Source organism: Saprolegnia diclina, assembly GCF_000281045.1.
Source record: "Saprolegnia diclina VS20 unplaced genomic scaffold supercont1.18, whole genome shotgun sequence".
Taxonomy (NCBI): Eukaryota; Oomycota; class Saprolegniomycetes; order Saprolegniales; family Saprolegniaceae; genus Saprolegnia; species Saprolegnia diclina.
Window position 1 is genome coordinate 658,706 of NW_008246085.1, and position 20,048 is coordinate 678,753.

At 60.7% G+C, this 20,048-nt stretch overlaps 10 protein-coding genes across 10 annotated transcripts; 4 read left to right on the forward strand and 6 right to left on the reverse strand.

Moving 5' to 3' along the window:
- Positions 1 to 171: 171 nt before the first annotated feature.
- SDRG_06759 (hypothetical protein) lies at positions 172 to 381 on the forward strand (the record flags this gene model as incomplete). The annotated part of the gene is made up of 1 exon (XM_008612561.1): positions 172 to 381. The coding sequence occupies one exon, from the start codon at positions 172 to 174 to the stop codon at positions 379 to 381; it is 210 nt and encodes a 69-aa protein (XP_008610783.1).
- Positions 382 to 700: 319 nt separating this feature from the next.
- On the forward strand, positions 701 to 2,854 carry SDRG_06760 (hypothetical protein). The gene is made up of 4 exons (XM_008612562.1): positions 701 to 1,954; positions 2,002 to 2,186; positions 2,232 to 2,456; positions 2,502 to 2,854. The coding sequence occupies exons 1-4, from the start codon at positions 1,155 to 1,157 to the stop codon at positions 2,636 to 2,638; spliced, it is 1,347 nt and encodes a 448-aa protein (XP_008610784.1). The 5' UTR covers positions 701 to 1,154; the 3' UTR covers positions 2,639 to 2,854.
- SDRG_06761 (hypothetical protein) lies at positions 2,776 to 6,318 on the reverse strand. Its single transcript, XM_008612563.1, has 2 exons — positions 4,655 to 6,318; positions 2,776 to 4,434 (listed from the first exon to the last, which is right to left on the reverse strand). Exons 1-2 carry the CDS (start codon positions 6,287 to 6,289, stop codon positions 2,857 to 2,859), a joined length of 3,213 nt encoding a protein of 1,070 aa, XP_008610785.1. The 5' UTR covers positions 6,290 to 6,318; the 3' UTR covers positions 2,776 to 2,856.
- Positions 6,319 to 7,076: 758 nt separating this feature from the next.
- On the forward strand, positions 7,077 to 9,652 carry SDRG_06762 (hypothetical protein). The gene is made up of 12 exons (XM_008612564.1): positions 7,077 to 7,139; positions 7,193 to 7,260; positions 7,305 to 7,494; positions 7,540 to 7,804; positions 7,852 to 8,049; positions 8,093 to 8,277; positions 8,322 to 8,736; positions 8,782 to 8,929; positions 8,974 to 9,181; positions 9,230 to 9,328; positions 9,375 to 9,433; positions 9,474 to 9,652. Exons 1-12 carry the CDS (start codon positions 7,095 to 7,097, stop codon positions 9,544 to 9,546), a joined length of 1,953 nt encoding a protein of 650 aa, XP_008610786.1. The 5' UTR covers positions 7,077 to 7,094; the 3' UTR covers positions 9,547 to 9,652.
- On the reverse strand, positions 9,602 to 10,219 carry SDRG_06763 (hypothetical protein; the record flags this gene model as incomplete). The annotated part of the gene is made up of 1 exon (XM_008612565.1): positions 9,602 to 10,219. The coding sequence occupies one exon, from the start codon at positions 10,217 to 10,219 to the stop codon at positions 9,602 to 9,604; it is 618 nt and encodes a 205-aa protein (XP_008610787.1).
- Positions 10,220 to 10,703: 484 nt separating this feature from the next.
- SDRG_06764 (40S ribosomal protein S11) lies at positions 10,704 to 11,469 on the forward strand. Its single transcript, XM_008612566.1, has 2 exons — positions 10,704 to 10,800; positions 10,936 to 11,469. The coding sequence occupies exons 1-2, from the start codon at positions 10,783 to 10,785 to the stop codon at positions 11,395 to 11,397; spliced, it is 480 nt and encodes a 159-aa protein (XP_008610788.1). The 5' UTR covers positions 10,704 to 10,782; the 3' UTR covers positions 11,398 to 11,469.
- A 211-nt stretch (positions 11,470 to 11,680) lies between these two features.
- Positions 11,681 to 12,182, reverse strand: SDRG_06765 (hypothetical protein). The gene has a single exon (XM_008612567.1). The coding sequence runs from the start codon at positions 12,152 to 12,154 to the stop codon at positions 11,750 to 11,752; it is 405 nt and encodes a 134-aa protein (XP_008610789.1). The 5' UTR covers positions 12,155 to 12,182; the 3' UTR covers positions 11,681 to 11,749.
- A 108-nt stretch (positions 12,183 to 12,290) lies between these two features.
- Positions 12,291 to 14,084, reverse strand: SDRG_06766 (hypothetical protein). Its single transcript, XM_008612568.1, has one exon. It carries the CDS (start codon positions 14,069 to 14,071, stop codon positions 12,395 to 12,397), a length of 1,677 nt encoding a protein of 558 aa, XP_008610790.1. The 5' UTR covers positions 14,072 to 14,084; the 3' UTR covers positions 12,291 to 12,394.
- A 16-nt stretch (positions 14,085 to 14,100) lies between these two features.
- Positions 14,101 to 17,285, reverse strand: SDRG_06767 (hypothetical protein). The gene is made up of 2 exons (XM_008612569.1): positions 14,508 to 17,285; positions 14,101 to 14,459 (listed from the first exon to the last, which is right to left on the reverse strand). Exons 1-2 carry the CDS (start codon positions 17,239 to 17,241, stop codon positions 14,287 to 14,289), a joined length of 2,907 nt encoding a protein of 968 aa, XP_008610791.1. The 5' UTR covers positions 17,242 to 17,285; the 3' UTR covers positions 14,101 to 14,286.
- A 172-nt stretch (positions 17,286 to 17,457) lies between these two features.
- On the reverse strand, positions 17,458 to 20,048 carry SDRG_06768 (hypothetical protein). The gene is made up of 4 exons (XM_008612570.1): positions 19,042 to 20,048; positions 18,781 to 18,985; positions 18,353 to 18,733; positions 17,458 to 18,300 (listed from the first exon to the last, which is right to left on the reverse strand). Exons 1-4 carry the CDS (start codon positions 20,006 to 20,008, stop codon positions 17,514 to 17,516), a joined length of 2,340 nt encoding a protein of 779 aa, XP_008610792.1. The 5' UTR covers positions 20,009 to 20,048; the 3' UTR covers positions 17,458 to 17,513.

A 20,048-nucleotide genomic window follows, 5' to 3' on the forward strand; every position in this document is an offset into this window, starting at 1 on the left:
CTGTCGTCGTGACAGGCCGCTGCGTAGAAGTGAAGCGCCGATGATGCACGCCATTCGTCCAGCGATGGTCTTCTCCGCCCGTAGGTCCTCTGGCTGCTGTTGGTGCAATGTGGCCACTTGCCCATTTACCTTCTGGAGCCAACGACGACACTTGCGTCGTACTGCCTTTGAATGTTCTGGCACCGCCTCCAAGCCTTCTTCCACGCCAAGTTTAGCGCAGTGCGATCCACGAGCGCCAGCGTCCCGTCGAGCGACGTCCGCCAACTGTACGTCTTTTCGCCGCAAGCGCTTTCGCGAAGCCGATCCTGCGGCATGTACACGGACATGAACACACCCGCGAACAAGGCGGCCTGCTACGCCGAGCTCACACGCGGCTTTTGACAAACTGTACAACATCTCGGACAACTAAGAACAACAAATATTATATATATATTGTAGATTATCGATGTGATTGCGTTCTCTCCGGGCAAGAAGAGAAATCGAGAAACGATCGAGACTTGAAGTGCCACCGCGGAGTTTCGAGAGAGGATACCGGTACATGAATGCTCAATGCTCCGAGGTTGAAGAAGCCACGGACAGGACGACGGCGGCCACTGGCAGGATGCATGCCGACGTGGGTTACGTCAGCGGCCCGTCCGCGCAGCTCAAGGAACCCGCACTCATCCACGCCACGACATGTCCCGCGTATTTTCCACGCGCGAGTCACTCGGCGTCTACAGACGTGGGAAATGATATACAAACACCAAGTTACTCGCTCCTACGACCGAGTGGCTTTTGGCGTTTTACACACCTGGTCGCGCGAAACCTGAGGTTCGCGCACCTGTGGGATGCACAATCGTGTGCGATGAGCACTGTTTGCGGTGGACGCACCCAGCTCGTGCTCAAGGTGGCAGCAAGCGTCCAGAGCGCACAAGCTCGTTGCCATAGTACCGGTACCTCGGTATCTCGGTATCAGCGCGCTGCCTCGGTGCGACTACGGTCTGTCGACGGCGCTGATCGCTTGGCTTCCGCAGCTGCGGCGCTTCAACAAAAGCAAAGATCCAGACGCGCCAATCCTGGCTGCGCATCAAAAACGTGCCGCTCGGTCCAAGCTCCAAGTGCCCAGCTGGTTTCGGTGGCCGCGACTGCACATCCCATTTTGACCCGTCGCAGCCATGCGCGAGCCGCTCGCGAGCACCGTCCACGTCGTCATCGTCGTCTTCAGCTGCTCGATCCACGTCTCCGTGCCCATCGCGGTCCTTGTCACCGCCGTCGCCGCTGCGCTGCGCATCCTCTGGCTGCATCAACAGCACGCGCTCAAGGTCGTCAACGAGAGCGAAGGCGACGACGAGACGTCCGCGCCGCTCGCTCTCAAGACGGACGGCCCGTCGGCCGAGGCCAAGCCGCCGCGCGCACTGCACGGCGCCCGCGTCGCGTTCACAGGCATTGCGCTCGGGGCGGACGCGATGGCCCAAGACAAGAAGCGCATGTACTACACGCTCGAGGTCGCGCCCTTTGACGGCGGCGCGCCGTGGACACTGCACCGAAGCTACCGCGACTTCCGGGCGCTGCGGTCGACGCTTCTCGCGACGTCGCTGTACTTTCAGCACCTGAGCTTTCCGCCACGCTCGCCGCTCGGCCACGCGTTCGTGAACCACACCAAGCGCAGTCAAGGCCTCTTGGCCTTCGTCACGTACATTGTGCAGCACGAAGTGCTCTCGCAACTGCCTTCAGTGATCGCGTTCTTTGCCGTACCCGAGGTCGCACCGCTGGCGCTCTACGTACCGCACCCGCACGAGCGTGACGGCGGCGACCAAGACCGCCTTCCCAACGAGCAGCGGGCGATGGTAGCCCAACTGCAGCAGCAGCTTGACCACGATGAGCTCTTTAGCTGCCCCATCATGCTCGCGCGCCACCTCCAAGCCACATCGTGGAGCCTTCCGGAAGCGCAAGCCCGTGTCCAGTCGATCGTCGCGTACGACTAAACCCGTCCTCTGCGTAGCTCATAGTCGAATTCTCTAGGTGGCGTGCGGCCAACGTCCCTCCGAGCTTTGACATGGACGTGCTCGCGACGGAGCTTGCGACCGGGAAGCTGTATGTCGCCGATTTTCTCGCCGCCGACAACAGCGCGCTCGCGATCGTCAAGCTCTACAAGGAGAACACGTGGTCCGCCGAGCACTATGTCTCCAACATCAAGTACACGATCGGTACGACCGACTACAGCTCGCTATCGACTAACTATTGTGGTCTAGAGCACGGTCTGCGCCGCGTCTCGCCGGCGCACAAGATGCTGGTCGTGATTGACTTTACCAACTACTCGCTGACGTACTGCCCGGACATGAGTGCGTTCCAGGACTTTGTGCACATGGTCGAAAAGTACTACATCGAGCACCTCGGCGCCATCTACCTCGTGGACCTCCCGTGGCTCTACGCCAAGATGCTGCACATGATCAAGCCGCTCCTCAACGCCACGACAAGTACGCCGATCTTAGTTTCAAGTTGATACCAAGGTGACATCGTAGGAAGCAAGCTCACGATGGTCAAGTCGAGCAACCTCAAGAGCCTCGCAGCGGTGCTCTCAACGACCGACCTCTTGCGCCATGTTGGGCCAGCACCGACATTTGAGCTGGACGTCGCCACGTACCTCAAGCCTTTCTAAGAACTTACTACCGGTTTGCTATTTAACTTTACGTTTCTGCACGTCCTCAGAATCGACGCCAGCGACAGGCGCGGATCAGAACCAGATGTGGCGCATCCGATATCCCGCAATCAAAGCACTGCAGTTTACCGGTAGATTGACGAGAAGCATAAGTGTACATAGTTGTCTTAGTTGTTATTAGCAGTAATTGGGTGCCATCTTGTTAAATACGGGAAAATCTAGTTGAAAAAGTAGGGACTCTCCAGCACCTCCTTGAGGTCGAGCTCGCCGACGCCGGGCACGGGCGGGAACTGCTGGCGCGGGAAGCGCATGACGAGCTGGTCCCGGAGTTCTTGCAGCAGCGGCTGCGAGTAGAGCGTCACAAACTCTTGGCGCAGGCGCTCGTTCATGCGGTCGACCGAGCACGCGTGGGTCCAGTACGAGTCGTGGACGGCGGCAAACTCGAGCTTGTCCTCGCCAATGACCTTGAGCGACGTCATCATCATGTGGGTCGAGTCGAGCGAGTGCACATAGTTGGGCGGGAACGCCGACTTTTGCCGGCCGACGCTCACGCGCTTCGAGTCGTTGTCCGTGATGATGACATGCTGCATCGACGTGCGGACCTGCTTGGAGCTCTGGACGCGGTAGGGCTGCGTCACGGGGAGGCCGAGCGGCGTGATCCAGCTCATCATCTGGCCTTCGTTCGCGACAAGCTCCGTGCACTTGGAGAGCCACTCCATGATGAGACGCGCCGACGTGAAGAGATCGCCCATCGACTGCATAGTGAGCTCGGCGGCGTAGTTGGCGGCATGGTAGATCTGCTCTTCGAGCTCTTCATTCATGCCGCGGCCCTCCATGAGGAACACCTCTTCGAGACGCGCTTGGATCTGGCGACGCGCGCCAATGTACGTCACGCCGTAGACCGACGTCATGACGGTCTGCTTGACGACCTTGCGCGTGATCGCCTTGAGGAGCAAGTTGGCGTACTCGTGGCGGCGCTTGAGCTCAAACTCCTTGGCCTTGGCGAGACGCACGAGCGTCTCCTCCTTCGTGAGCGCCTTCTTCGGCACGTACGACGACCGGCGCGACTTGGCCACCGCGCCCGTCGTCTGCTCCTCGTACCACGTCTTTTCAAAGGACGGGCGCAGATCCTCAATGATCTCGTCGAGTGACGGGACCGCTTGCACCGAGTCGTGCTCCATGCGCTGGATGACGCGCGCTGCGACGCCCGAGTAGACGTCCTGCGGCTTGTCCGAAGGCACGAGGTTGACCTGCTCGCCACCACCCTGGTCGCGACCGAGCGCGGCGTAGTGCTGGAGCCCGTTGCACGACCCGTCTTGATGCACGGGCACGTTGCAGAGGTACTCTTCCGGGTTGGGGTGCTGGACAGCCTTGGCGAGCTCAAAGACGACGCCAAGGGCCAAGAACGGCGCTTCGGCGTCCTGCCACCACTTGGAGTCGGGGTCGTCGCCCAGCGGGTTGGCGGCCGACGCAAGGATCTGCGGCATGTGGTCCGTGGCAAATTGTTCGCGGTCGTCAAACGAGCACTTGTCGATGCCGTAGAGGTTGGCGAGGTGGATCTTGAGCCAGCGCAGCCCGCCGGGGCCGAGCGGCTTCTTGTCCTTGAAGACGAGGAGCGACCGCGACATGTCCGAGCCGAGGTGGTTCAAGTTGGGCGGGATCGGGTACACGCGGCCGCGGAAGTCCATGTTGTACGGGAAGTAGATGGCTTCTTCGTGCTGAAATTCTTCCGCGACCTGCAGCTTGTAGATTGTGTCGCAGCGCAGCGAGTGGAACTCCCGGTTCTTCTTGACAATCTATCGCAAATTTCATTGTGAGCATTGGATCCAAACTCAAAATCAGAAAATAAGAAGAAAACATGTGGGTCGACGGCCGCAAGTCGCAGTCCAAGGGAAATGGAAGTGACAAGCACGGCCGTCCAGCGCTTGCTGTAGCATGCAGTTTGAACCCTCGTGCCAGTGGGAGTTGGCCGGCAGAGGGCTTGATTCTGATGCGAGAAATAGACTAAGTACGCACCTTGGCCAGCGTCTTCTTGTACGTGTCCATGTCGGCGTTGTAGCGGGCGAGGCGGTCGGCGTCGTCAGCAATCATCTGGTAGTCTTCGACGGCCGGCTCCACCGGCAGCGAAAGGTCGTCGCGCGGCGGCAAGTCGCCAAAGCCGCCGCCGTTGTTCCAGAGCGTCATGACCACGTTCAGCACATCGCGGTTGATGACCCACGGAATGTCGGCGAGCATGTTGAGCGACTGGACGACCGGGTCCATCTCGCCGCGCTTGGCGCACTGCAGCTGCCAGCGCGAGTCGCGGTGCCGCATGATGGTGGTCGGCAGCGTGAGGTAGCCGCCGTTGGCGACGCCGTTCCACGGACGCGGCGGCACGACCATCGGGAGGTACCGGGCGCACCACGGCAGGAAGACGTCGCCGCTCATGACCTTCTGGTGCACTTCCGGCGAGCAGCGGATGATGCCGTACCGGCGGTTCTTCTCAAAGCGGACCGTGTGCTCGAAGGCTTTGACGCGCTTGGGTGGCTCCGGGCCGTCTTCGCGGAGGTGCGAAAGCCCCGACTCGGTCGGAGCCGGAACGTCTTCGTAGCAGTTCTTCTCGAGGAGATCGAGGAGCGCTGACCCGAGCTTGAGCTGGAGCTCCTTGGGCCAGTCGCCCACCGTGTCAAAGTACTCGAGCGCGCGGGCGCGGATGTTGGCGCGCTTGTTGTCCTGAAAGATGCGCGTGTAGTTGCGCTCGAAGGCCGGGACGGACGAGCGCGACTTCTGCTTCTCCTTGCTGATCTCCTCTTGGATCTCGCGGCCAAGCGCGAGCGTGATCTTGACAAACTTGACGCCGTCGGCTTCTATGAGCACGTGGTTGAGCACGGTCGAGATGACGATGCGCGCGAGCTTCTCGGGTGCAATCAGGTAGAGCACTGGGCCGTAGATCGCGCGGTCGATCGCGGTTGCGTCGCGGTTGTTGTCCGAGACCTCGGCGATCTCGTCGAGAATCGCTTCGGTGAGCGCACTGCCCCACTTGTTGATGTACGACTTGGCCGAGCTGATCTCGCTACCCTTCTGTAGAGAGACGACGCTCGCCGTGGTGTTGTTGTTGGTCTCGACCGACATTTCGTAGATGGCTTGCTCGAGGCGCAGCTGCTTGGCGTACAGCTCGCGGATTTCATGCGCGGACTTGCCCTTGAGGGACATGGCTTCAGCCGGAATCTCAAAGCCGTCGAGCCAGCGAGTGATCTCTTCCGGCGACATCGCGCCGAGGCGGTGGCTCTCATCCTTGGCGGGCGGTGTGTACAGAGGAATGGTCGGCTCGTCCGGAAGAAGCGTAGGGTCCCAGACAGCCGTGTTTTGACGCGGCCGCTTGTATCGATGCGGCATGGGCGTGACCGAGAGCGAGCGCTCGAACCAGTCGGCCTTTTCGAGGGGCATGTGCTTGGAGAGGTGGTCGTCGAGGCTCTCGTCGTCGCTCTCGTCGTCGTCGTCTAGTCGCTGCATGGCCGGGATCGACGACTTCATGCGGTGCTGCGGAAGGCTGTGACGAAGGAGCTGCTGCTGCTGCTGCCAGCGCGGGAGCAGCGCGGGCGAGCGCGATGCCAGGCCCGTCGGCTTGGCGGAGCTCAGCCATCGGCGGACGTGGAGTCGCGCGGCCTGCATCTTGGCTTGCAGTCGATCCAAAGCAAAAATGGGATTGCAATCGGCCTCGGTTAATTTTGGCCAATCAACGCGCACGGCGTCTCCCGGGCTCTGAGTGGAGGGGAACCTATCTCTTCTAAATCCTGGATCGAGCTGCGTACTTTGTCGGGGCGCCATACTTTAGTGTTGATTTCCTATGCGCACTTTATAGGACACATCGCACATAAACGTGCCACTGAAAAAGAATGCAAACGACTAACAAATCCTTTGCAATCGACTAAACTGCAAGAAGCGTCGCGCTCCTCCGTGTCTGCGATCACCTGCAACCGACTAAGATCTAGTCGCAACTCATCAGTACAGCGAAAATACTTGCCTTCTCGCAGTCGCAAACAGGTTGGGCTAGCACCCACCACAAACGGTCGCCTTCGGTGATGTTCGTAGGGCTGGAGCGACCAAGCGCAAGAAGATGCGCCAGCAACGGCCGCGAGAAGCGCAAGGTCGTCCTTGCGTGAGGCACGACTGATATTCTTTGTGGCATCTTGCAACGGCCGTGGGGCGCGGCCCATTTTATAGTCGAAATTCGAAGTTTGTGCCACGACTAAACATCCGCACCGAACGCCAGCGAAGGGGTCTGGGCAGCTGGTGGCCGCGACGAGCCAAGTGCCTGGGACATGCCCGCCCTTCGACGTTAACGTCAAGGACGATAGTCCCCAGATGATAATGACAACCTGTGCATTTCACATGGAGCGCCGCTTTCTGTATCGGTTCGTGATGAAACCGTCCGGTTAGCCAGTGGTTGCAGTTGCATGCGTTTGGGACAGGCAGCATGGGCGACCGATCGCTGAATGATCTCGTCCATGACGTTCAGCGCGTACGCCCCGGTTGAGTTGCAGGATCTACTAACTGCCTGTACGACTACTGTAGATTGCGCTTCTAGCGCCGTGGACACACATCGATGTCGCCAACACGATGCTCTGCCGCGAGTCCGACGTGTACGACTCCGTTTGCCCATCGCAGAGCTCAGCGCTTCGCCTAGAATCTGGAATGAGCCGCTGCGCGCTGAGCTCTCGCGAGAGATTGCTTTGCTCTATGCCGGCTTGCTACAGAAGCACCGGTCCATGAACGTCCACAGTATGATCTCGACTGCTGCCAACGAGACGCGGCTCCACGGACGGCTCCTCGTCGAAGTCAAGCGCCGCGTCTTCGTGCCCGAGACGCTCGAGCGCGTACACAGATCTTACGAGTGCGCTGCAGTCAGCAGTCGCTCCTAGGTCAAAGCGCAGGCCGCCAAGCCCCCTCCTTCGCACACGACACCAAAGGAATTGGACTCGGGGCTGCACTTTCGCCGCCGCCGACCGACGCCACCGACCGAGACCACCGACGACAACACCGAGGCGTGCGTAGCCAAACCGCATCGACAGAGCTCCATGATGAGCCCCAAGAAGATGTCGCTGCCGTCGGTGCGGTCGGCGTTGGTGCTCTCGACGGCGCCCGAGCTCTCCAACCAAGCGCCGTCACCGCTCAAGGCCAAGGACGGTGCGTCGACTGGCTGTTGGGTGTATTTACTCCGCGACGATAGCTAGATGGTGTCAACGACAAGCTTACGTCGTCCGTTCGCTTTGTGCAGTTTGCCAAGACGCGCGTGGACCTGCGCGATTTGCTGCAGATGACGGCGACGACGGAGCTCCCCGTGACGCACTTCCGTGACCGACCAGTTCTCGCGTCAGCCATACTTGACGCGGGCGTGCCTCTGCCGAAGCGCACTCCGTCGATGATGCCTCGTACGACAGAGCACTCTGTAGCTGCACTCTTCCCTTGGTGTAGCGCCTCGTCCGCGGTACCTCTATGCCGAGAACAGCGCTGCGCTGCCCCACACCAAGCCTATCTTTGACGACTACGTCGTGCCCAAGGAGGTCTGGGACGCCGTCGAGGCCGAACGATCACTCCAGAGCATCAAGGTCGACGCGAGCAGCAACTTTGAACCGCTGCCGCAAGACGACCTGCCACTGGTAGCGATCGATCTACTACTCGTACTGTACGTGGTGGGCGGTAGGACGTGTATTTTGCGCGCGAGTGTCCACAGGAGCGCGATATGATCTCCAAGGCGCTCGCGACGCTGAGCATTCGCCCGGAGAAGCGAGTCGAGCGGTCGCTCACAGCGGTGTACATGGACGAAAGCCTCGTGGGCACGAGCAACGACGTGCTCTTGCCCGAGGTTCGCCGGCTCTTCGACGCCGCGAGCGGCCAGTACCACGAGCTGCGCGCGCACATGCTTCGCAGCGTCAAGATGTCGGCGCTAGTCGATCTCGCGCTCAAGTGCAATCTGTGCGACCTCGCGATGGAGACGCCGACGCGCGTCACGTCGGCCGACCCGCGCGTTGAGATCCCCAAGAGCCTCCAGCCACCGCCAAAAGCTGCGCGTGGACGAAGCCGCGAGGCAATCTCCCAACGGCGCCGCGTCATTGCAGGTAGCCAGGTTGCGGGACGAGCAGCAGACCAACGTTTTCGTGTAGAGAAGCGGTTGTCGAAGCGGGATGCCCTCGACCAACTATTCCACATGAGCGAAGTCGACCAGCGGCTTCTCACGCAGCTCGAGTTCTACGATCTTAGCGCGGACAACAACAAGGTGTTTGACCCGATCGCGCTCGAACCGCTCTTGAGGTATTCGATCGATCCACTCCTTGAGTTTCATTTTGAGCTCGCAGCGTTCGGTTTGAGACGGTGTGGCGCGGCTTGCTCCTGCACACGACGCGCCGCTTTGACCTCGCGCTCAAGTACAGCCAGCCCGAATTCTCAGCCCGGCTCCCGGACGCTGTCGTGCTCTGGGAGGTGTGTGCGTACTGGGTCGCCGAGCGCGAGACAGCGCTGGACCACGTTCGCAAGCTGCTCAAAGGTTCCGACACGAGCGCATCGGTGACTCCTGCTCAGTCGCGACGACGACCTTGACATGAGTGTTGATAGCAAGCGCATCAGCTGTACGAGCTCGTCCTGACGCTTGTCAGCTGCACGACGAAGCTCAAGAAAGCCATGGCCTTGACGCATGCGGAAGTCAACGACTTTGTGGGGTGCTCCAGCGATGCATATGAACTCATGGACGCTCGACTAGATCGCGTACGAAGACGAGTTTTACCTCCACCGCCTCGTCCACCAGCACCAGCAGCTCGAGTAGTGTCACTCTCTTTGCATATCAAGTAACAGGATGTAGGCGCGACCTGCCAACGCATTCGCTGTGGCATGACCCCAACCACCCGTCGACACCGACAACGACCAGTGTTTAGTAGGCGTTCTAGTATATATTAGTGTATAGTCATAGGAGTCCAAGTCTAGACATTATTACTCCGAGTCGGAGGAGCTCGAGCTCGTCTTGGCCTCCTTCTTGGTCTTCTTAGCTTCCTTCTTGGCCTTCTTGGCGGCCTTCTTAGCCTTCTTGGCAGCCTTCTCTTCGTTGTCATCGACGACGCCCTTGGTCTGGAGCGCGTCGCGCATGAGCTTGCCCTTGCACGAGCCATACGCACGACGCCCAAAGAGCTTGCCGCCCGTCGCCGCGAAAAGCTGCTCGTCCGTCGGCACGTCCATCTCGGCCCGCGACCGCTTCTTGGCCTTCTTGGCCTTCTTGGCCTTCTTCTTGCCATCGTTGTCGTCGTCGTCGCTGGCGTCGACAACGATCTTGCTCGCCATCTTGTTGTAGACGTTGTACCACCACTGGTTTGACACCTCTTCGGTCTTGGCGGCCTCGGTACCAACGCCCGAGTTCTCTTCGCGCCGCTTGACCTTGATGTGGGTCGCGATACCTTGCTCTTCCTTCCCGAGACCCTTGCCTTGGGTCCAGCCCATCTTGGCCATCTGCTTCTTCGCGAACGACGAGACCTCCGAGGCCGCCGACTCGTTGGCCATGCCGCCAAGCTGCGCGAGGAACTTCTTCCCGACGATCGGAACCGTGACGACCGACATGACTCAAAAATGACCACTCTGCCACTGGCCCGGAATTACCGTAATCTATATTTTATAACCGACACAGCCGCTCGTGCTCTCTGTCGCCACGGCCCATTTAGCGTCCCAGCAGTATGCATGCCCAGCACTATGCCGCCTGCATCCGCATCGCGAGTGGCTATAAGTGCTAAGCGAGACATGCTTTGTGGCTTGCCCGCAGCAGCGATGTGTGCGCTGGTTGCAGCGTCGGTCTCTTGTACACTCCAGCGTCCCGGTTGGTTGTCGGCAAGAGCTACATACCGACCCTTGGGCACAGCCCATAGCCGTGAAGGCCTCAAGCCAACGCCAGCTCTAGCCAGGGTGAAATTGGATCGTCTTCGCCGGAGGTGCAATGGCACTGTGTTGCGTGTGTCGGTTAGGAGATGCAATTAGCGGTATATCCGTATAATACGTAGATTATCCGGCGGCGGCGAACGATTGGTGAATGCTGTGGGCGGTGTGATTGGTCGGTGGCATTGACTGGTGTCTATGGCCAAGGGCAATCTCGTGTGCCGATATTCCCAAATTCCACAGCTTTGACGAACATGGAACACATTGAGCAAGTACGTTCTTCTTGGGCTGCGGGGTTGCTGGATCGAGAGATCCCATCTAGTGGAGATAGCTAGTTGGGGTGCGGTGATGGCCACCCCAAGGCGATAACCTCCCTCACTCTCACCTGCTCACCTCCATGTCTTTAGAACGAAAAGGCTTTCCAGAAGCAGGACGGTGTCTTCCTTGCCTCGAAGAAGTTCGCCGGCAAGAAGTCGGGCCCGCGCTTCTACAAGTCGATCGGCCTTGGCTTCAAGACGCCCAAGACCGCCATCGAGGGTGCCTACGTCGACAAGAAGTGCCCCTTCACGGGCAACGTTTCGATCCGTGGCCGTATCCTCAAGGGCGTTGTCCTCTCGACCAAGATGAAGCGCACGATCATCGTCCGCCGTGACTACTTGCACTTCATCAAGAAGTACAAGCGTTTCGAGAAGCGCCACAAGAACGTGGCCGCCCACGTCTCGCCCGCGTTCCGCGTCAAGGAAGGCGATGTCGTGACCATCGGTCAGTGCCGCCCGCTCTCCAAGACGGTCCGCTTCAACGTCGTTGAGGTCGAAGCCGCCTCGGAGACCAAGCCCATCAACGTCCGCAAGCAGTTCCGCCAGTTCTAAGCGCTCGGCGAATGCACATTGTCGAGAGCGATAACGAGACAACAATGAATTTGGGTTGATCTTTACTCCTCCTCTTCTCTAGCAGGCCATTGATCCACGCTTGCTCGAGCATCCGTGTGACGAGGACCAGCAGAACGGCCAATGTGCTACCTTCACAGGCTTTGCAACCGAGACGTGCAACACGGTTCCGAGTGGTACGGTGGTTGATATCTCGCAGACAGTAAGCAAGGCAAGTAACTAGGAGCGAATCCTCTCGTCCTGGCTGTCGACCAAACGTGCGCGATGGAGCAAGATGAAGTCATTCATTCGAGTTAATATATAAGGGCGTCATAAATACAAGGGCAAAGGGCACTCAGTAGGTCCAGCCGTTCTCGCGGCAGGCGCCAAAGAGAGCTGCGATCTCATGCTGGGGCACGTGGCGTGGCTCACGGTCGTTGCGGTCCGTGTACTTGCCGACGTCGGTGGTCGGCTGGCCGTACACGCAGAGGCGGCGCGTGACGTGGCGTAGCTTGATCTGCACGTGGTGGCACTCGTGGCTGCTCGTGCCCTTGACGCGGATGTGGCTTGGCGACGTGGTCCCGATGACCTCGAGCAGCGACGCATAGGCTGCGAGGAAGCGCGCGATATCGATGGAGCCCGAGACGCGGCGGTCGGGCGTCGTCAGCGTGACGTCGCCGGCGTTGGAAACAGAAAACTTGGTCGTCGACCCGTCCTTGGTCGCTGTCGTGATGCACAGGAGCAGGCTGCTGCTTGTCATCTTGGTCGTTGTGGTTGCTGGAATCTCAAATTGTGACCATGTTGAAGCCTGGCTCGTTTTCTTCGGATCATTTTTTCGGATCATCCGGATAAGAACTTATCAAATGAACATGATTCACAAACCAGCCAATCAAACGCAAGAGCGAGCGCGCGCAAAGTTCCGCGAAACTCGCGAGTTCAAGCGTAGTCGAGGCTTCGACTAACTCGACAACACGTCTATTGAATCACGCGATTGACTCGTCTACTGTACAGTGGGCGGCGACGCCCTCGAAAGCAGTGCGTCGAGGTATTGGGCAACGTCGTCGTGGTGGTTGCCTCGGGCGTTGGCGAGCGCCGTTCGCAAGTTGCCTTCACGTCGGTGGGCGCAGAGAAACGTCACGACGTCCAAGTGCCCGTGCTGCGCGGCCATGTTGAGCGCGTCCTCGGTGCAGCCTTCGCGCCGCGCTTCATGCAGGAAAGCGACGACCGCCAAGTGCCCGTGCTTGGCGGCAAAGTCCATCGCCCACGTACTGCAGCCTTCCCTCCGGTGCAAGTGCAGATATTCAACGATCTCCAAATGCCCGTTCGTGGCCGCCATGTCCATGGCCTCGGTCGTGCACCCCTCGGTGCGGTACGTGTGGAGGTACGTGACGACGTCGAGATAGCCGTTCGTCGCCGCTTGGTCGATGGCCAAGGGACTGCAGCCGTCGTTCCGGTGCGTATCCAGAAACGCAACCACCGCCAAGTGGCCGTTGGCCGCTGCCGTGTCCATGGCGCGCGCCGAGCCCGACGTCTCCCGCGGCGAGACGTGCCAATGCAAGTATGCGACGACGTCCAAATGCCCTTTGCCGCATGCGTCGTCAAAGGCGTCGGTGGACACCACGAGCTGCATGTTATGGCGGCGCGGAAAGAGGTACGTGACGACGTCGATGTGGCCGCTCACCACGGCCGTGTCGAGGAGGTCCGAGTCCCACGGCGCGCCGACCGACTCGACGAGGTAGCGCACGACGTTGAGATGGCCGTTTTTGGCCGCCGCCGCGAGGGCGAGGACGCTCCCGCGCGCGCTGCAGTGCGTGTGCAGGAAGCAAAGCACGTCGAGGTGGTTGCTGGCCGCCGCGCCGTCGATCGCGTCGCCCGAGCACTTGAAGTTGTACTTGTGCAGCAGCTGCAGCACTGGTAGATGACCGTGGATCGCTGCATTGTCCATCGCGTCCGGCGACGGCGGCGCGTCACACGCATGGTTGAGGCAGAGGTGCTCGACAAGACCAAGGTGCCCTGCACTCGCCGCCGTCGCCAGCAAGGTCGACGCTGGCGGCGCGATCGCGCGGTGGGCCACCAAGAGGAAGGCGACCAGTCCGACGTCGCCGTGCGTCGCTGCGCACTCGAACGTCTTGGCGCCAAACCCGGCGTAGCGCTCTCGTTGCAGATAGACGAGGACCGTGGTTTGGCCATTCGCCGCCGCGAGGCTTGGGGCATAGGCTGGCGCGGACGACCGGTGGTGCGCGTGCATGTACTGCAGCAGCGGGATGTGGCCATAGTAGACGGCGTGGGCGTAGCAAAGCGGCGCGAGGTTCGGGAGCGCGGTGAAGAGGCGGCGAAAGCCCGACGCGCCGTTGGCCGCGAGCCACGGCCCAAAGCAGAGCGCAAAGCTCTCGACGGCCTTGATGATGTGTCGCGTGGTCCGCAGCGACGACGCGCGCCGGACAAGAGGTGCGTGCGTCTGCTTGTAGTAGCGAGAGAGCGGGCGCAGGTCCCATGAGACGCCGGCTTGGAAGCTGACGATGATCGCCACGAGCTCGGGCGACCGCAGCGCAACGGCCATTTCGCTCTGACGAGTGATGGGCGTCCGGATACGCGTGCATTGGCGGCCGACAGCAGGCGGTTGGCCAAAGCTGGCGAGAAGGTCGCCGCGTGACAGAGGGTCGACGGACGCGACCATACTATTTGTTTGCAGCACAATCTAAAGTTTGGCAAAGAGAGCTGAGGTCGGCAAGCTGGACCAAGCAATTTGCCGATCCCGCCGCCGTTCCACCCTCTCGGGGCGGAATGTGAGTTACTCGACCGGCTCTGATCGCTGGCTCTGATCGCTCAGGGTCCGTGTTGATTTGATTAGTTTAAGCCACGCAAGGAGAAGAAGAAGGGGTCCTCGCGCGTCTACCCAACAACCTTCTTTCGCTTGTTCGGGTCGTCCTGGCCGCGCTGGACGGCCGTGATGCGGTCGCCGAGGCTCAGCGCGATGCCTTGCGTCTTGCTTCGGATGCGAATGTGCCCCGTGATCTTGCCCTTCTCCAGCTTCTCAACGCTGAGGTTGGCGAGCGCGTCTTCGCCTACAGCCGCTCATCTCAGTCCACTCGAATGGGGAAGTGGGGACGTACCAAAGATGCTCTTGGCGTACAAATTGGCCGCGAGAAAGTTCGTGTCGCCGCCGAGCGACGCTGTCGGCGTCATGCAGCGCATGTTGGTCTTGTCCGTAATGTGCTGGAGGAACGCAAAGACGTTGGTGATGTCCGTGTTGACAGCCACCTTGTTCTCCCACTCAAACTCGGCCCACATCGACCGGAACGCCGTGTCGGCGCACGACGCCGGCACGATGTAGTCCATGATGTCGAGATGGATGTCGTTGAGGTTCACGTACGTCTTGTCGGCGCCCGACGCGCTCTCGTAGACAATCGTGCCAAAGATATGGCCCGTCTCGGTCGACGACACCTTGATGTTGGCGCGGATCGTGCGCGTGTCGAGCGGCCCGATCGTCACGGACGCCGGGCGCTCGATGAGCTTGAGGTCGCCCATCGGCGTCAAGTCGACGCTCAGGTTGTTGAGGGTCGTCGGTGTCCGGTTGATGACGAGGATCTCGAGCACAATGTCATAGTCGTGCACGGTGACATAGGCCTCGGCGTACACCGAGTCGGCAAAGCCCGTGAGCTGGTGCACGGCGCGGAGCTTCCCGCTGTACTCGTTCGTCGCCACCGCGCGCCCAATGTCGGCGCCGTCGTCAATGTCAATGTCCGTCGACCCGAGCGCCTTCTTGCCGCGCAGCTGACGAAAGCTAATGAGGTCGTCGGCCTGCAGCGTCGCCGGCTCGTCCGACGCCACCTTGGCGAGGTCCGCGGCCGTCGTCGCCTTGATGCCTTCCAGCACGGCTTGGTACGACGCGCGGCAGTCGCGAATGAGCACGCTATGCAGCGCTTCAAACGCGGCAGGGTCCGAGAGGATGCGCACGCACAGCAGCATGCGCCGGCGCGAGTCTTCGTCGAGCTCGATCTTGCCGTTCTTGGCCGACTTGCAGTGGTCGAGGCCGTAGACGATCACGGCGACGATGTACCGGAGCGCGTCGACCGTCATGGCCTTGACAACGCCGTCCTCGGCGGCACTCGCGTCCTTGGCGATCGCACGCGCGACGAGCTTGGTCAGCGTCGAGGCGAGCGTCGACGCGAGGAAAAAGTCGCCGTTGAGCACGAGCTTGCGCAGCATGAGCACGGGCCCGGCCGCGTCGACGGCCGCTGGCGCCGCGTACGACGTCTCGGTCGCGTACGTGCCGTCGGCCAAGACGATGCTCTTGGTCGTGGGCTTGACCTGGGCCGCGAGAGGGTCGACCTTGGCTGTATCTGGCACGGGCGTCGCAGTGTTGAGCGGGAGCGACCCGAGGGCGGCGAGGATCGCTTGGAAGACGCCGTCGATCGAGGTTTCGGCCGCGCCGAGGTCATCGCTGGCGTACTCGCCGAGGACCCAAAGCGCGACGCGGTAGACCTTGGCCGACTGGATGTCCGGGAACGAGATGAGAAGCTTCTGGAGGATGCTGGCGCGCAGGTCCGGGTACGACTCGCACATGGTGCGGACAAAGAGGAGGACGTCCATGGCGCCGTCCGTGCCGACAAACTCGAGCAAGAGGTGGACGACCTGGTGCGCAATGTCGGGGAACTTGACCGCGCAGTTGTTGATCGACTTGATGAGGAGCGCGCGGTACTCGTCGCACTGGGCCTTCTCCATGCGGCCCTTCTCCTGCGTCTTGAGGATCTCGCGCTTGAGGTGGCCAATGACCTCTTCAATGTTGCGCGGGCTCACGAGGCTCATGGCGATCTCGAGCACCTTTTTGCAAATATCGAGGTTGGGCGAGCTCAGCGCGCGCATGACGTCCATGAGCACTTCCTGCAGGATCTTTGTGTGGTGCTTCTTCAGATCCGCGAGCCGGTCGAGCACGATCAGCTTGACATTGTTGTCGCTCTGGCTGTTGAGGAGGCCCGCGTACGTCTTGGCGGCGGCGCGGACGGCTGTCGGCGCCGAGCTCAGCGTCACGAGGGTCCACGCGGCTTCGTAGCTGACGGCGGCCGACGACGACTGGAGCAGCTGGAAGATGCAGCGCACGAAGCGCGCCTTCTGGGCAGGGTCGGCGCGACAGACCTTGCGCGTGAGCTCGAGGATCACGAGCGAGAAGCCGTCGCCAAACTTTTGGATCTGGTCCATCGAGGTCATGAGAAAGTTGACGGCCACGTTCTCGGCGCAGTCAAACAGCATGAGGAAGGCGTTGCGGCGCGCGCTCGCGTCCGACTCGTTGACGATGAAGCGCTCGATGAGCTCGGGCGCGTCGGGGATGAGGAGCTCGCCAAAGTTCTTGTACATCGAGTAGACCGTCATGACTGCGTTCTTGCGTACGTACGCGTGGCGGTGGTCGAGGTTGGCCTTGACGGCGTCTTTGAGCGGCTCGAGGAGCTCGCGCTCCTTGATCTTGCAGAGGAAGCGCAGCATTGAGCCGCGGATGTACTCGTTGGCGTGGTTGAGGTCGTTGAGGAGCGCGTTGCAGACAAGGATCATCTCGGGCAAAAGCTTCCCGGCCTCGTCGTACTTGGACGCGATCTCCCAGTAGACCATGAGGAGCTTCTTGAGCTGGTGGTCTTCCTTCGTGGAGCAGAAGCGGATGATCTGCATGAGGACGCGCGGCAGCTTCTCGCCGTTGAGGAGCGCGAGGATCGCCGCCTTGAGCGCGCGGACCTTCTCCTCCATCTTGGGGCTCTCGAGGCCCTTGAGGATCTCGTCCTGGCTCGGCGGCTGGAGCCCGCCCTTCTCCACGCCCGAGAAGAGCAGGATCGTGCAGTTCTTCTCCGTCGTACTCATTACGTGGGGGGTGACGAAGACTTGTTCGAATACGCAGCCCCAAGTTGATTTGTTTGCCGCCCATTGGCCGAAATCCCCCTGACTTGGAGCGATGCCATTGGACAAAAAGATATCAAAAAGTGAACCCGCCGCCAATGACCGGCGTCTCCGGATACGCGACCGAGCACTGCCACGTCATTTTGACACCCCATCCTCAAGTGGACATCAAGACAAAAGCTCATCGAATGCGTGATGGACGCGATATGTTAAGAAGAAAAAGACGGTTGACGAGGCTACGCCGACGGGTGGTGGCTCTGCGCGAGCACTTGCGCGAACGAGTCGCGATCGAGGGCTGACGCCACGACGACGTCCTCCTGTGCCTCACGCTTGACGCGGCGCGCCTTCTTGAGCCGGTGCCAAATGCACACGGCCTGCTTGGCCAAGATGTAGAGCTGGCGCGAGTTGAAGAGGAGGAGGAGCGCGATCTGCAGCACGAGCGCACACGTGCCGACGACGGTTTGCACGCTGTGGTCGACGTCGGCGATGACGAACGAGCTCAGGAGCGCGTATGTGGCCATCTTCATGACGAACGCGATCGACGCGCAGACGTTCTGAAAATCGAGGAGGTACGGACTGCAGTGCGTCATGTAGAGGAACATGCCAAACTGCAGCGAGAGCAGAAGCGTGAGCTGCGTCGGCACGTTGCTGACGGCGCCAATCACAATGCCGCTGAGCACCTCGGCGCCCATCTTGGCGACGAAAAAGTACCGCTGTTCGAACGTATACGTCTTGTAGTAGCCGCCCCACGTAAACTTGAAGCCGGGCTCGGCGAGGTCGGCCGCGGATTTGCCGTGGAGCATGCACACGCCGAGGACGAGGAGGCCGCAGCAGAGAAGCGAGAGCGAGAGCGTCGCAAAGCAGAGCCCGCTGCTGTCGGCGAAGCGCAGCTGGAACGACGACGTCATGGAAAGCGCGTACTCGCTCATGAGCGCGATCCCGAGCGCAGCCTGAAGTAGCAGCCGCAAGAAGAGCCGGTCCTGTGGCAACTCGGACGCGAGCTTCTTCTTGACGTTACGTAGACTAGAGTGTATATATGGGATACTGCTTGGATACGTGGATGGGTGAAGTGTACCGCTGGCCAAAGAGGAGGCGCACAAGGCCGTAAAGACTGCTGACGACAACGACGACGACGCCAACGACGCTGGCAAAGCCGATGACCGTCGCTTGGAAGAGCGCTTCCGGGTCGATGTGCAAACGCTGGGCGTACGAGAGGACACCGGCTATGATGTCGCCTTGGGCGATCGAGAGCGCGTTCGCTGAGAGTGGCGTCGGACCTGACGCGTTCCCCGACCACGACGGCGGTACGTTCAAGACCGTCCACGCGAGCGAGTCGGTAAAGTCGTGGTAGAACGGTGGCGCCGACGGCATCTCCATGTGCCCCGACGACGCCAAGAACTGGAGGTAGTCGATGAGGACCCAAAAGGACACGACATCACCCGGTGGGCCCACCGCCCTACGCGCCATCGTCCACTCAGCACCGAGTATCGCAGCGTGATGTACGTGGCGGTCGACGAGACGACAGAGAGCGAGTGTGTGACGGTCGGCAGTGTCGAGCTCAGCACCATCGAGATGACGCTCGTGAGCAGCGACGACGTGACGGCGGCACCCACGATGAGCTGCGCGTTCTCGGACGCAAGGAACTGCAGTGTATCGACGAGCCCTGGCGCTGTTTCGATCAGCGCGTAGCTAAAGGACTCGTTGCCGCCTGCCACGAATCGCAAGATGTGAGCGCATGCAGTGGTGATGAATGGGTGTATATACCTTCCGAGCCGACAACTTGGTCGTGAATTTGCGGCACGACGGCAGACGGCAGTGGTGATGCCGCCGTCTCGTTGAAGCGCTTCATCTCTGGCGCGGGACTAAGGCCTTTCTGCAACGGCTGCTGCGACGGAGCTGGTGCACTGGTTTGCTTGAAGTTGAACGCAGGCATGGGAGTCGGTCCCGTGGCAACCGTCGGAGCTGGAAGCACCACGCTTGGGCGGGCCGTCGGCGCAAGAGTCGTCGACGGTGCTGCTGATACATCGGGTGTTAAAGGCACCGATGGAGAGCTACTAGGCTCCGGAGAAGACGTGGTTGTTGATGGCTCTGTGGACGACGCCGGTGTCGTTGCAGCTGGTACCGTTGTAGCCACCATAGTCATCGCTGTGGTCGGCACTGGCGACGTCGACGACGTGTCGCCTGGCGTGGGCGCGACTGTTGGCGCACCAGGTCCGCTTGTTGGGGATACCGTTGTCGAAGTCGGCTCAGTTGTAGAAGCAACCGGTGCCGTTGACGTCGTGGGCATAATTGTAGTTACTCCTGGTCGATTTGTGGCTGGCGTCGATGTAGTTTCGGCAGGTACTGTCACTGGGCTACGTGTCGTTGGTGGAACCGTTGTGTCAACCGGCATGGTTGCCGGGATGCTTGGTGTCCACACAGGTGCCGTTGATACTGATGTTGCTGTTGGTGTTGAAGTTGGTACCGTTGCCGTCGTCAAGGCAGGCCCAGCTGGTTGGCTTGTTGTCGTGGGGTTTACTGTTGCCACAGCGGGTGCAGTCGTTGGAGCTAATGAAGGCGGTCTCGTTGTACTCGGGCTTCCTGATAATGGCGTCAACGCTGTCGGCGTTGGTACCGGCGTTGGGTCGACAGGAACGGAGGCCTGCGTTGTCGAAGTCGGTGCCGAAGTTGGGTTTGCCGTCACGGGTGCCAGTGTCGACACCACTGGCGCTGGCGTCGGGTCAACTGTCATTGGACTAGGCGTGATCGGTGCTAGCGTGGGCTCTACGGGT